Here is a 13469-nt window from a genome sequence, read left to right as displayed (position 1 = left end):
AAGCCACAGACACTGATGGCAGAGGAAGCAGGGGAGGGTCGGTGGCAGGGCTGGATGCTGACTCAGGGAGGTTCCGGGCGGGGAGGCAGCGCACAGGTTTCGGCCCCAGCGTGCAGGGAGCCAGGCTGGCGGGGGGCCAGCACGCTGCTGAGACAGGCAGCACTGTGGGAAGCAGGGAGTGCCTCCGTACCCCCACCCTGGGTGCTGCCAGCCCCGCAGGGACGGGCAGAGCGGCTGCAGCACCTCTGCATGGCACCGGGCACCAGCACTGGCAGGGCCATGCCTTTGACTGCTAGAAAGGTTTTGAGGATGGACCTTTGGAGTCCAGGAGAAGGGGATATTTTTTTTCCAGGCCAGGTGTACCTGTCTGCCCAGGGCCATGTATCAGGTGGGGTGGAAGTGTCATTTGCCAGACTTTCACTCAGCCACCCTCCAGGAATTTCATGTCCCAGCACTGCCACCCTCCCCAGTTCTCCCATTTTGTCCCAGTAAGGGACCAGGATCATCCCTCCACACCTCATTTTTGAAGAGCAGGTGAGAGGGAACTGGTTGCCCTCCACTTGCTGCCTCACTAAAGCTGAGGCATCCCAGAGCCTTGTTCTGCAAAACCTGATGGCACATGTTGAAGTTGGCAAAATAATTCATCATCCAACAGGCAGCACAAGGGAGAAACCTGCAGGATGCCCCCACATCACTGGGTCTGAGATTAGGAGGACAGGCAGCTGCAACAAGAAAGGAGACAAAATGTCTTGCCAAGGGACAAGAAGCCCTTGAAGATCCATCATCCTGTGCATCCACCCCCCTTCTCACTGCTCTGGGAAATGCCTCACAGCCCAGATGCTGTTGATCAACAGCAAGGAACCGCTTGCCCCAGGAAATGGTCATGCAAGTCTGGTGTCTTCTGCTGCGTGACAGCCCAGCTCCATGCACCAGGAACACTCGGGATTATGCAGCTGATGTGCCCCTGTGGGCATTGCATGTGGGACAATGCTACAGAGATGCCTACAGCTAGATTAAAGAGATCTGCACCCCTGAAAGGACAGGTAAATGGTCTCTCCACACTGACTCATCTCAAGTCTTTGTTGCAAGCTGTCAGAAACATGCAGAAGAGGCAAACATAGTTGGTCTGGGCCCTTTAGGAAGAGGTGGAATTAGGAATAAAAATGGCCTGGAAGTAGGGTTTGTGAATAATCCATGGTCAAGAAGATGGAAGCAGTGCCCCTATCCATGCTGTCCCGCAGGATCAACCCTGACAGAGAGGAGTGAGGGGGACTCTGCTACAGCAAAAGCAGGAACTAAAGTGGCCATAACTAGGATTGCCCCAAACTGCAGCAGGAAAAGCAGGTCAGACCACTGAGGTCTGTTACAAAACTTCCCAAGGACTGCAGGTGTGAGATGCTGTGAGGCAAGGGGACATGTTATTCAGGAGGTCCTGGATGGTTGCTGCATCCTCTTGCACCCCAGGGAGTGAGTGTGCAACTGCACTTGCTCAGTCAAGCTCTGCTGGGGCTGTCCTGTGCCTGTTTCCTCTGGACTCAGAGCTTCAGGATGGATAACACCTGTGCCCCCTCACCATTCTTTTTATTTACAGACACAACATCAACTGGGGGTGCAGAGATGAGAAATGGCACCACGCGAAGCATCTGCCCACACAGACAGTACTGTGCCTGCAGCAAGGTCTTTGCTCTGTGCAGTGGGAGGGCAGGTGGGTGCATGATGCAGGCTCCATGACCTGGGGAAGCCAGCTGGTCGACCAAAAGGCAGTAACACCTCTGTGGCTGAGCGTCCTTTGCCTTTTGAGTCATCTATTTCCACCGTCCGCCCACCATGGTCTTCCCACGGGCAGCCTTTGACCTGGAAGGGAAGCAGAAAATCACGTGCATAAAGGCATTAGTGACCGAGAAAGGAAGGAGAAAGTGGGTGCCGTCAGAGGAGAATCAGAGGCCCTGCAAAGAGGACCAAGCCATCTCTGGTTGATGCTCACTGCCTTGTGGGGAAGAAAGTCTTCAGTGGCCCCAGGTAAAATTCTGGGACCTGAGTCTGTGTGTTTTGGGACTCCATGGGAAGAAGCTCATGCATTTTGCCAAGTGTTTCTAAGGAGTCCCAATTCCCTTCCCCTGTTCCTCCCTCCCAAATGAAATGAAGGAGTTGGATCTCGGCTGCAAAGGGATAAGGATGGCTGCAGGATCCTTCTCCCAGGAACCAGAAGCTGTGAAGCTGTTAGCCAGGACCCACCACATCGCTCTCCTCAACCAGCATCAGGGGAACAGGCACTCCTCTGGGCATGGGTCAGCAGAGAGGAGGAGGCTCAGGTGGACAGTGAAGGGCATTTCTGGCACATTATCCCAAGAGTCACCAGCCCAGTTCTGGCTGCCAGTCCTCAGCCCTACTGCTAGCCCGATGTCAGCCCCGGTGTCAATGCAGCACACGTGCAGTGGGAGACACACGGCACCCAGGAAACGCCTGTACTCACCCTTTGCTGCAGTAACGGGCCATGTTGGAGCAGAAGAGAAAAGAGATTTGGTGTAAGTGGGGAGGGATGCTGCTGATTGTCACACGGGGCAGACTGAGCACCTCTCATGCGAGACGACGGGGTGGGATGGGGATCTGAGAGCAGCATGGTGCTCCTGAGGGTGGGCGTTAAACAACCATCTCCACCCTCCTATGAAGGGTCCTTCAGTCCTGTGCAGGGGACATGGGCACAGGGACAGGCTCCCCTGTTCTTGTGGGTCTGTGCAGCTCGCACAGCTTGAGGGTTTTCCCCTCCTACACAAGCTGGGATCTCCAGCACCTTCTCCGAGATGCTGGGCAGAGCCACTGCAGGGATGGGGACAGCTGGAGGCTGGCAGGACCCCACAGGATACAAGGCTCCAGGTGCAGAGGTGGGGTCTCCTGGGGGTCCATCTCCAGCTGGGGTCTCTGGGGCTGGGGGAATCTGGTGGAGGTGGGAGGAAATGGGGGTCTGTCAACAGGAGTGGAGCAGCATGGACCGAGGTCCCTGGGCCAAAGTGCAGGTCCATGAACACCAGGTACCAGTGGGACCAAGGGCAGGATTGGGAAGGACAGGAGGTGGTTCTGCAATGGTGCAAGAGAGTCAGGAGATACACAGAGGGGGAACTGAGGCCAGGGGAGCAGGGAGATTGAAGACCAGGAGGCATCGAGGAAGGATGCTCAGCCTGCCTGGGGACTTACACTTTCTGATGGTCACTAACACGGTTTCGGAGGACGTTGATCTGCAAGAGAAACAAACGCAGGTGGATGGTGAGGCCTTGCAAGATGCCCCATGACTGGCTGGGGATGAGGGTTGGGGTGAAGGTGCATCATTGCTCTCTCTTCTCCAGTGGTTCTTGCGTGGGGTTTAGCACAGGACTGTGATGTGCAGCACAGTGGGAAGCCTGTTGTGGTGCAAAGCACACATCCCCAGGAGCTGGGAGGTCACAGGGCTACCACACAGCCCCTTTCACCAGCTGCCACATCCTCCAGCATTTCACAGCTGTATGCTCAGCCTTGCCAGGGTGGCTGGCAGCCACTGGGGGGGTTGGCTTGATCCTGGCTCATTGTCAAGAGGAAGGCAGATGTGGATTTGTTTTAAATGGTTGTAGAGCCTGTTGATGTTTGTCAACCCATGCACAAGGGGGGCACAGTCCTTTTCTGACACACCCAGCTGCCCTGCGACAGCACCATCAGCCAGACAACCCACCTCGTCTCCCAGATGGGGAGCAGAAGGAGTAGCCAGGCACACAGAGGGTGAGCAAGCTGATGGAGCTTGCTCATCTCGCAGCTCACCTCGTATTTCTGCCGCTTGAACTTTTCCTGCAGGTCAAATTTCTCAGCTTCCAGATCGCGGATGGTTTGCCATAGCTCCTTGGCCTTGTCCCTGTGCCAGTGCAGAAAAGGGATGTGGCTCACAGGGAGATCGGTACAGGGGACAGGGCAGTGATGCCAACATCTTGCCTGCTCCCCCCGGACGGGTCTTTGCAAGCTCCATGTCCAGCCAGGGATGTGTTGGCGAGGGACCGATGCCAGTCCCATGTGTGGACCAGAGCCATGGGTGAGGTTGGGAGGCTGGGGACAGGTGTGCCCCACACACGTGAGCGTGGCTCCCTCTGATGGCCAGTGATGTCAGCAGCAGCCTGGCCATGGTGGCCCAGCCACAGAGCCCATGTCCCTCATGGGGTGTCACAGCCCATCTCCCAGCTGTGCCATCATCCTCTTGTCTGGGCTGGAAGCCCCGGGCAGGCTGCCCTGGCCCTGGATCCTGCCCAGGGAGGTGGGACCCAAAGCAGAGCCTCTGTGCTGGAGGCCCCTCCTGCAGCTCATGCTCACCTCAGCTTGTCTTCGTTGAGGTGGTCAATGTTCAGGGGCTTCCGCCGTTCGCTGAGGATCTTCTTCTTCTTTTCCCGCTCTGTTTGCTTCTTCCCACCCTTTTTCTCTGACTGAGGAAACCATTAGTCCATTGGAGGGAAGGAAATCTGCCCAGCTTTTGCTCTGGCCATACCACCAGCTCTGCCCCCAACACCCTCATCTTTTGGGACTCCAGAAGCACAGGAAGTCCTCAACTAAATTTTGACAGCAGTGAACAAGACATTCCCCCCCGCCCCCCATCCCTGTCCCTGAGGCAAAGCTGGACCACCCCTGGCCAGCATCTGCAAAGCAGAGCTCTCAGAGCAGTTTGGCCCTCTAACCACTGCTGTGACCCAACCGTGGTGGCCTGTCTTCTTCTGCTTGTAGAAGCCACAGTCTACGAGCACCGAGAACGTGCACAGTGCTGTGAGGCCAGCCCATGGCTGAGCCCTTTCTGGGAGCACCAGCAGCTTCATTGCAACCCCCCGGGGTAGGATCACACCTTCTGCATGTAGCCTCCAAAATGCAGCATGTTGGAGAAAGCTTTCTTCTTCCGCGCTTCCTCCTCAGCCTTCTTCCGTGCCTCCTCTTCCTCTTTGCGAGCTCTTTCTTCCTGCCAGGATCAGAAGTGGATCAGGACCAGACAGACAGAGACTTCATGGACCAGCTTGCATGCCTCACACAGCTCGTGCTCCCATGTGCTCTGCGGCCAGGCTTGTGCTACCCAGGACCAGCCCACCCTCCCAGCCCTGGAGAGATACTCACGGCCATGCGGGCTTGTCGCTCCTTCTCCCTCTCGCTGCGAATCCGCTGCTGCTCTGCTCTCTCTGCTCGCCGCTGTTCCTGCAGGGGGAGAGGACGTTGGCTTGGATGCCCCAGGAAATCTGCATCCTCTCTGTCCCTAGGGACACATCCCTGACCCCAAAATCCCTGAGAGCCCCAAGGGAAGATCTGCTGCTCTCACGTCTCTCAGGAGAGCACATGGACCAGAGCCCACAGGGGAAGGTGCATCTCTGTTAAGCACCACAGCATCACAGCAGCCAGACTAGGGGCTTCCCAGGGACTGGGGTGCAAAATCTGGCTCAGATCTCAGGCTCTGTCTTGCAGGGGCATGGGATGCCTCAGGTCTGGTGGTCGGGACTGTGGGGAAAGGATTGTGGCTGTTCGCCCACAGAGGAGAGAGTGGCAATAGCAATACAGAGGTAGGGCTGCAGACATACAATCCTGTCCTTGAGGGAGATGAGCTCCTCTTCCTCCTTCTTCCTGCTCTCAAAGTGGGCTTCGATGAGAGCCTGCAGTTCATTTAGGTCCTTCTCCATACGCTTGCGGTGGATGTCCTGCACCAGACACAAACAGCGGCAATGGCTACAGTCCCACAAGTGAAGCCCTCCAGGAGCTGCAGAACTGCTGGGCACAGTGTGAGGGGACCACCTCATGGAGGTTGACATTGAGCGCACTACTCACATCAAAATCCAGTCTCTCGCCATCTGGGATTTTGGGAGGCACCAGGTTTGGCATGAAGACCCTGCAATCAAAGGTGAGCAGGAGGATGGTGAGCCTGCAGCAGATACCTGGGACAGGACGGTGCCTTTCGTCCATGCACTGATCTACCCAGCCCTCCTCTCTGAGCCTTGCAGCCCCTGGGGATGCAGATTGAGCACATTTTGAGGACAGGGAAATGTAATGCTGCTTGCTGGAGGTTGCCAGCTGGACAACCTCAGAGGAAAACCTCTGGCATTCCTGGGAAGCACTCCAAGGCACCCACATGGCTGGAATAACTCTGCAAGCTGCAGGCAACTTGGCCATGACCCTTTGCCAGGCACCCTGGGGCTGGCAGCCACCCCACTGCTTACCCAAAAGCACACAGAGCAACTGTATGCTCCAGTGTGACCTGGCACAGGGTGCTGGAAAGCATCCTCTCATCCTCTGTGAGCTTGAGGGAGGACAGAAGATGCTCAGCAGGGGCACATAAAGACATAAAGGGATGAAGAGATCGTGGCTGAGGACAGATCTGCCTCCCAGACTGCAGCATCTCAGGGGTCCATGAGGTCCCTCAGGTTCCTGGCAATGGTTCATCATCCCACTTCTTCAGGCAGGTGCTCCTGTCCTGGGGATGCTGCCACCCATGCAAATGACTGCCTCTTGCCAGTCATGGCCAGGAGCATACTGGTGAAGCAAGACTCTGGCTGTGCCACGGACCATGTACCCTGGGCTGGGGTGCACAGATTTTTTTCAACTGCAGGGCCACAGGGCAGCTGGACCTCCTCCAAGGAGCACACAAAATGCTTCACAACCTTATTCTCAGGATCCTCTTCATATTCTACGTTTATCTGCCTGTTTTCTCTCCCTTTTTCTTTCCATGTCCAATCCCCTCATGCTTTTGAGGCCTTGCTGGCCCATGCCCTTTATGGATCATGGTGCTAAGCCCATCACATGCAGCCTCTGCCCTGGCACAGCTCCTAGTTCCAGAGAAAATGCACTGATACTTACTTGGGCTTTGGCTTCGATTCACCTATGGGTCCCCAGAAGCAGGAGAGAAAGACGTTAGTGTCACAGAGGCATTTGCTTTCACACCTTGACCCAAAACCCACAACAATGAGTCAAGCTACTCCTCTCTCCCAGCAGCACAGGCTGCACTGTGGATCATCCTCCAGCAAAAAGGCATGCAGTGAGGTGTCCATCTGTGTGCCAAAGCCCAAGACACACGTCGATGCTCCTGACTGAGCAGAAAGGTGTTTGGTACCTCCTTACACAGGTGAAGGGACAGACCCTCCCACCCCAGAGAGGGAGGAGGATGGATACTTCACCTTCCCCAGGCTCCTGCTCCCGGTCCCCCTCTCCACCTGTGGAAAACATGATGCTTTGGCTCCCAAAGGCCAGCCCTCCTGTGCATCCTGACCATGGACACAGCAGGGTGGTTCGGCCAGGCTGTTTACCTCTGCCCTGTGCTTATCCCCACTGCAAAACCCAGCTCCATCCCTCCAGGATGAACAGGGAGAGAGCAGATCCCTCACAGACACCCCTCACCCATAGACAGACCAGAAAAGCCCAAGGTCCTCTCCAGGAGGACCTTGCAAACCCTGACAAGCTTTGCAAGAGCTCAGGCTGGGAAAGGAGTAGTACTACCCTCTCCTGTATTTTGGGTGAATTTCTTACCTAGGCAGCACAAAGCCACCCCTCCTGCAGGCCTGCTGCTGCCCCAGCCCTGGCAGAGGACAGGACCACGGCAGCACTGCCCCTTTTACTGCTGATTCTCTCTCTTCAGCAGCAAATTGATTCAACATTGAAAACCCCAGGGGGGCCAGTGTCTTGGGGGACTGGGATCAGGACTAAAATGGCCAAAACTGCCCGTCCTCCATTTCTGCTTTACCTTCTCCTGGTGCTTTCATTTCATCTTCTTGTTCTGTTTCAAAAGCAATGGGCAGAATATAAGCATCCGTGGGTGAGGGCAGCCACTTCCCCCCCAGCACAGAGGGGTCCCAGCACCCTAATTTGGGGAGCACGGCTAGGATCTGAGACTGCCCTGCCAGCCATGACAGCACAGGGACACACATCAGGCAAGCCAGTCTGCTCCAGAGAGGTCTCATGAAGTCCAGTGCTCTTTGGATGGTGAGACACATCAGAGCATGACCCCAGCTCTGAAATCCCCCCTCCAAGGCTACGGGGACCTCTTGGTGGAACAGGCTTAACTCATTTTTGGCATTATTTCATGTACCTTCTGCCCTGGTTTCTTCGGTCTCCTCCTCCACCTCCTCTACCTGTTCTTCCTGACCTGTGGAATAACGGGCAGCGTGAGTCCGACAGCCACCACTCCCATGGCTCCCTAAGGACCCCAGTATCAGGACAAGAGCAGCATGGACCCGACCTGGGGCAGATGTAGCCGCAGGAGAAAGAGGCAGCGGCTCAGAAAGCAAAGGACTTCACTCTAACCTTTACCCAAAGGCTGGTCTCTGTGCTTGGGTAGGGGAAAAAAAAAAAAAAAAATTAAAGGATTTATAGCCACCTTCTGGTTTGTCCCTCATTCCCTCCCCTGCTATCCATACTCTTAGACCCCGGTGAGGGGAGGAGAGATTTCTATTGCTGTCCTCTAGTCAGCAAAGAACAAGACTGACTAGCATTAAAGAATGTGCCTTCGGCACCTTCACAATCTTATTTATGACACTGTTGGAGCATTTTTCCACTGGAGGGAGCAGCATCCCCGCAGGAGTCCTCCACTGGAGTCAGAGCGATGCTGGGGCCCACAGGTCATGGGGAGACTTGTGGTCCCACCACAAGAGAGAAGGAAAAAAAAGAAGATAGCAAACCACGAGTGCATTTGGTTGATAGATGTAAGAGAGAAGCCACAGACACAGGAGCAGATATGCACAGCACAGCAGGGCAGGAAGGGGGGAGTGCAAGAAACAAGAGAGAGAAGTGGAAGAATGAAAGAAAACCATTTCCCAACCAGGGGTAGGCAAATGACACACCAACCCACGACATATTCACAGCAGCAGTGGAGAGATGAAATAAAGAAAGGTGCAATAACTACCGTCTTCTTCCTCTATCCATTCTTCCTCTTCTGAGCCAGGGAGGAGGGAAAGGAATAAGTGCAGAGGTTAGTCAGACACCATAAAGCTGTGGAGTGTAGCTATGACGTGCATGAGATGAGGACTCTAGCACTGCAGTGGTTTTCCCCTTGCACCTCTCTTTGCTTTTAATGTTCAGGACGTTTTGCCGTGCAGCAGCCTGGGCTGCCTGGCAGTGCCGTGGAGCAGCAAGAAGCTCAGCAAAACCCAGCTCCCAAACCCAGCCCTAAATGCACAGCCCAGCTGTGTCCCAGGGTGACTGTGTGCACCATGGGGTTTGCTTCTTCATTGGACTGAGGCAGTTGGAGGTTTGTGCTTGAGCATCGTTAATATACATTCAGCTGAGGCTCCAGCTTCCATTGAGTTATTGTGCTCACACCTCTGCGAAAGCCTGAGTCCAGCACTTCCACCCCTGTTTTGAGTCAAAGGATCACTCTCACAAGAGATCTTGAGAAAATTCAGGCTGGTTTTCATCCTACTGATGTTTCAGATGGAGAAATCAAGAACATAGTCCTATCTGCCTTTTCTGGTCATGATTTCTCATTGCAGTCAAGGAGCTTACCACCACAACCCACCCAAGCAAACTACTGAACCAACAGCATTTGTCTCTTGGTCCTTGCAACTGCCAGTGAAACACCTACCTTCTTCTACGTACTCCTCTTCACAGAGCACATGTGCGCACAGGAGAGAGGGAAGGGAAAAAGACGCAGGTTATTGAAGTTACTCTGATCATTTCTTAGCTTCAGCCTCAGAGCAGCTGCAGATGCTCCACGTCCTCTTACCTTCCTGCTCCCTGCAAAGCACAACACAAATTTGCAGAGTTACAGCAATCTGCTGCAACGGGACGCATGTGTCCATCAGTGATGCCAAAGGGGAATTTGAAATTTCCTAAAGTCTGGCTCCCCTATTTTGTAGGAATAGGCAATGACTGCTGGGCAGGCTGCTGTGTGGCATGCTGTAAGGTGGCAGTGGGGATGGACCAAGACCCAAATCACCCTGCAGGCTGCAGTGAGCAGGAGCTGAAGTGCTCGACTGACACTTCAACAGTGGTCAGAGCAAAACACTTTTGTAGCTTGAGAAGATCGAGTGACCATGGCCTGTAATCCTAGAAACAGGCATCTCCCATCCCACCTTTGCCCCAAAGTCCTTTTCTGACCTTGGGGGAGATGTGCAGTGTCTTCATGTATGTCCAGGGGACACTGGGCTCAGGGGTCAGACTGATTGCTGAGATATGCGAGTCTGTCGTGGCATTTAAACATAAGAGAAGGATTCAGATCTGCATTTTCTGCTGGTGGATGAGAAGTAGGAGCTGTGTTTGGACTGATCCCTATAACCACACAGCTGGGATATTGAGCCCCTTCTCTCCAGGGTGTGCCTCATGGTCCAGCAGCCCTCACTAGCAAAAGTTGCCCTCAAATTTGGGCCCTGGGGAGTGATGTTCTGGATGTGGCAGTAGGACCCCAGCAGCAGCAGCAGCAGCAGACTGATGATGTCAGCTTTTCCCAGCTCTATCTCACTGGTTTGGACTGCAGCAAGTTTAATGCAGGGACTGTCCCTTGCCATACATGTGCTGATACAGCTGCTAACGCAAAACTCCCCACTGCTGGGGGTCTCGGCACTATCACAGCAGCGGTGCAGATGGGCACAGGGTGGGGGAATCCCAAGGCCCTTTCACGCTGGGTGCTGGGGTAATGACGAGAGCTGGTGCCTCTTGAATGACACCCCTAAGCAATGGTGCAACCCTGTGGGAAGACAAGAATAAGGAGAAAGAAAGGGTGTTTAAAAACAGACCACTTACTGCTCATATTCTTCAACAACCTCTTCGGAGTCCGACATGCCTGGTTATCTAGCAGAATTCAAGGCAGATTGGAAAAAGTGAGGGTTAGGAGCTGAGATAAGGACAAGCACAGCCTGTCCTCCAGCACTCGAGACATGGACACAGAGATGCTGTGCCTCTCCAAAGCACTTGGAGCTTTGAATTGTCCCCAGCCAGGCTGTGACAGTGTTATCTCAACAGAGATAAGGCTCCCCCTTCCCCTCCCGTCCCGGGATCACAGCTTGCCCCAAACAGGAGGCAGGATATTAGACAGAGCCTCATGCAACACTGATAAGTGCTGTCAGGAGCCCTGTCCAGGACATGCAGCTCCCCTCACTGCAGCCATCTCAGGGTGCTGTGTTTGCTCAGGGCATGGGAAAATAACCCAATTATAATGTTCAGCTTGTTTTGCTTCCTGACTATTCTTAGCTCAGCTGGGATATAGGAACTTGCAGGGATGTCCCATTATCTCAAATTTATGGTCCTGCACAAGCCATGGCATGAGATCTCAGTGAAACCTCCCAGCCCAGCCCTCCAAGTGCAGGGGGTGCTCTGGAAAGGGACGATCTGGGCTCAGCAGGAGCATTTCTCTCCTGATCTTGGCCCTGAGGCTGAGGTTAGGTAAAAGGAGTAAGTCACAGCCTAATTTAGCAATAGGGCTAGTAACTCTGCAGAAACAGCTGCACTCATCTTCCCAGCACACCCATCTACCTCCCAGCTCTGGTCAGGATGACTTTACTCATTGTCTCACCTCATCTAGCTTCCACCTGCTGCTCCACCACAAGATCTGCACAGACCAGCCCCATGGTCAGCCCCAACCCTGGGCATCCTGGAGCAGGCCTGAGCATCAGCCCCAAGCCCCTGCACAGCCTATCCGCTGCTCGCATTTGTGCCAGACCTCAACAAAGCTGAGATACAGCGGGAAAATGCAAGGCAGCTCTAGAAATAATTTCCATGTGCTGAGCCACCTGTTCCCAGAGCAGCACTGCTTCACTTCTCCTCCTGCCGGGTGTCTGGGAACAACTGGCCCTGGCTACATCTGTTGGGCATTTATTACCCGAGATGGGTAGGACAGGCTTCAGGATCTCTTATTCAAGATGCTGAATCCAGGACTGGAATCCGCAAGCATGGGAAAGATGTGTTATAGGAGGGGTGCCGCTGCATACCCGTGGTTCCCGGGGAGTTGTCAAATCTCACTTCTGAGCAATGACTCAGAAGGTGCTTTTTGCAGATGAATGAAGTCAGAACTCAGCCCTGTCTGCCTTGGGTTTGCCGCCTGCTTCTGCCATTGTAATTCCTTTCCCTGTGATGCATTTGGGGCTTGGACCTAAGCATCCGCCTCCAGCACCATCCCCTTGATCTCGGCTCTTCCTCCTCAAACAGCAATTCCTGGCCCTGCTTCCCCCCAAGGCTAGGCATGGTCCTGCTACCCCCAGAGTCTGGCCAAATCTTTTTTGTGGCTTCTGAGCACCCAAGACTTCATGTGGTCCTCTCACAACACAAGAGAGGAGACTCTCTCCTGGCCTCAACAGCACAAATATGCATTTGTGAAAGCTTATTTCTACATTTCCATTCACTTCCTATCTCATATATCACCAAATCCCACAGAGCATTTGCTGAGGAGCAACAACAAAACCAGGACTGTTAAGGGCTGCACAGGAAAAAAAGTGCTTCTAGGAAATATTTATCCATTCTCTGAAAAGAAACAGAGAAACCTTTCCATTAAAGCTTTGAAATTTTGTTTTGAAAGAAATAAGAGAATGCAGCAGACATATTACAGACTTCAAGAGGAAACATTGCACATATTATAGACTGCAAAAAATCTACCATCATTTGCTGTGTGTTAAATAATCCAGATATCCCTCCCGCTCCTTACAACCCCTCTCTCCATTAGCTCAGGGCTGACTGGTTACATGTCTGAGGCTGAGTAACCCTCCACGGTTTGCAGTGCCTGCTTTTCTCCAGGCCACCCAAACATGGAGCTTCCATTTCCCAGCATTTGCTCCAGCATGGATCATGTTGCTGCTCCCTTCCTGCTTGGCTGGGTCAGACCATGCACGAGAGCATCCCACCTCTAACCCACCCCACGGTCTGCCAGTGAGCCAGGGCCAGGCTGGCCTGACTGCCCCATGGGCATTGCATCCCTCCTGTCCCTCCAGAGACACAGGGAACAGCAAACTATGAGATCTCCCTGCCACCAGAGTAGCCAAAATCCTTCTCAGCCACTTTGGCACATATCGGAGTGGTTCAAAAGGCATTGGGGAAGTTGCAGATACAGCCCCCTGGAGAGGGTCCTGATGCTTTATCTGTGGGAATGATTTCATGGCAAAAAGAAATCCCAGTGCAAGCAGCTGGGGAGGACCATTAACCCTGCGCCAAATCCCTTTTGGATCTTTAACAACTGCCCTTCCGGTGAGCATCCTACACCTGAGCAGGCACCCCACTGCCCCAGCCTTACCTCTATGCGGGGTGCCGGTGAGATCCCAGCAAGCTGAGGGGAAGCTGGCGGGCGTCTGGGAAATGCTCTTTGGGGACAGGAGGCTTTAAGGGGGCTCCAGCACCCACCCCGGGGCGGGCAGCGCCGGGAGGAATGTGCCCGGCGCCCAGTGAGGAATGCAACACTTGTGAGCTGCTATTTCGGCAGCCACAGCCCCAGCCCCCTCCACCACTCCCCCTTCCCCCCCCAGGAGCCCATATAAGCCCAAGCTATTGTGTGGCCTCAGAGATTTGCTATTTTAAACCCT

General features: G+C 54.1%; 1 protein-coding gene across 4 annotated transcripts; it reads right to left on the bottom strand.

Annotated features, from left to right (window-relative positions):
• Positions 1-1562: 1562 nt before the first annotated feature.
• TNNT2 (troponin T2, cardiac type) lies at positions 1563-13318 on the bottom strand. 4 transcript variants are annotated; one of them, XM_075776046.1, is made up of 16 exons: positions 13184-13318; positions 10697-10755; positions 9551-9568; positions 8873-8902; positions 8060-8116; positions 7715-7747; positions 7152-7187; positions 6835-6856; positions 5809-5869; positions 5565-5681; positions 5110-5187; positions 4847-4957; positions 4327-4436; positions 3787-3877; positions 3193-3233; positions 1563-2479 (listed from the first exon to the last, which is right to left on the bottom strand). In XM_075776046.1, exons 6-16 carry the CDS (start codon positions 7731-7733, stop codon positions 2470-2472), a joined length of 696 nt encoding a protein of 231 aa, XP_075632161.1. In that variant the 5' UTR covers positions 7734-7747; positions 8060-8116; positions 8873-8902; positions 9551-9568; positions 10697-10755; positions 13184-13318; the 3' UTR covers positions 1563-2469. The 4 variants fall into 4 exon arrangements, with proteins under 4 accessions (XP_075632161.1, XP_075632158.1, XP_075632160.1 ...); XM_075776043.1 differs by having other exon boundaries at positions 1563-1854; XM_075776045.1 differs by having other exon boundaries at positions 1563-1854; positions 8873-8899.
• Positions 13319-13469: the final 151 nt, after the last annotated feature.

Source organism: Balearica regulorum, chromosome 25 (genome assembly GCF_011004875.1).
Source record: "Balearica regulorum gibbericeps isolate bBalReg1 chromosome 25, bBalReg1.pri, whole genome shotgun sequence".
Classification (NCBI taxonomy): domain Eukaryota; kingdom Metazoa; phylum Chordata; class Aves; order Gruiformes; family Gruidae; genus Balearica; species Balearica regulorum.
Note: the sequence above shows the minus strand (reverse complement) of the source record. Positions and strands in the feature narration are given on the sequence as shown.

Excerpts from the sequence above, each read along its gene's own strand:
- TNNT2 (XM_075776043.1), bottom strand. Across the intron at positions 5,188-5,564 it reads TCTCCCTCAAGGACAGGATT|GAACAGCGGCGAGCAGAGAG; the intron begins GTATGTCTGCAG and ends CTCCCCCTGCAG. Across the intron at positions 4,437-4,846 it reads TTGGAGGCTACATGCAGAAG|TCAGAGAAAAAGGGTGGGAA; the intron begins GTGTGATCCTAC and ends TGGTTTCCTCAG.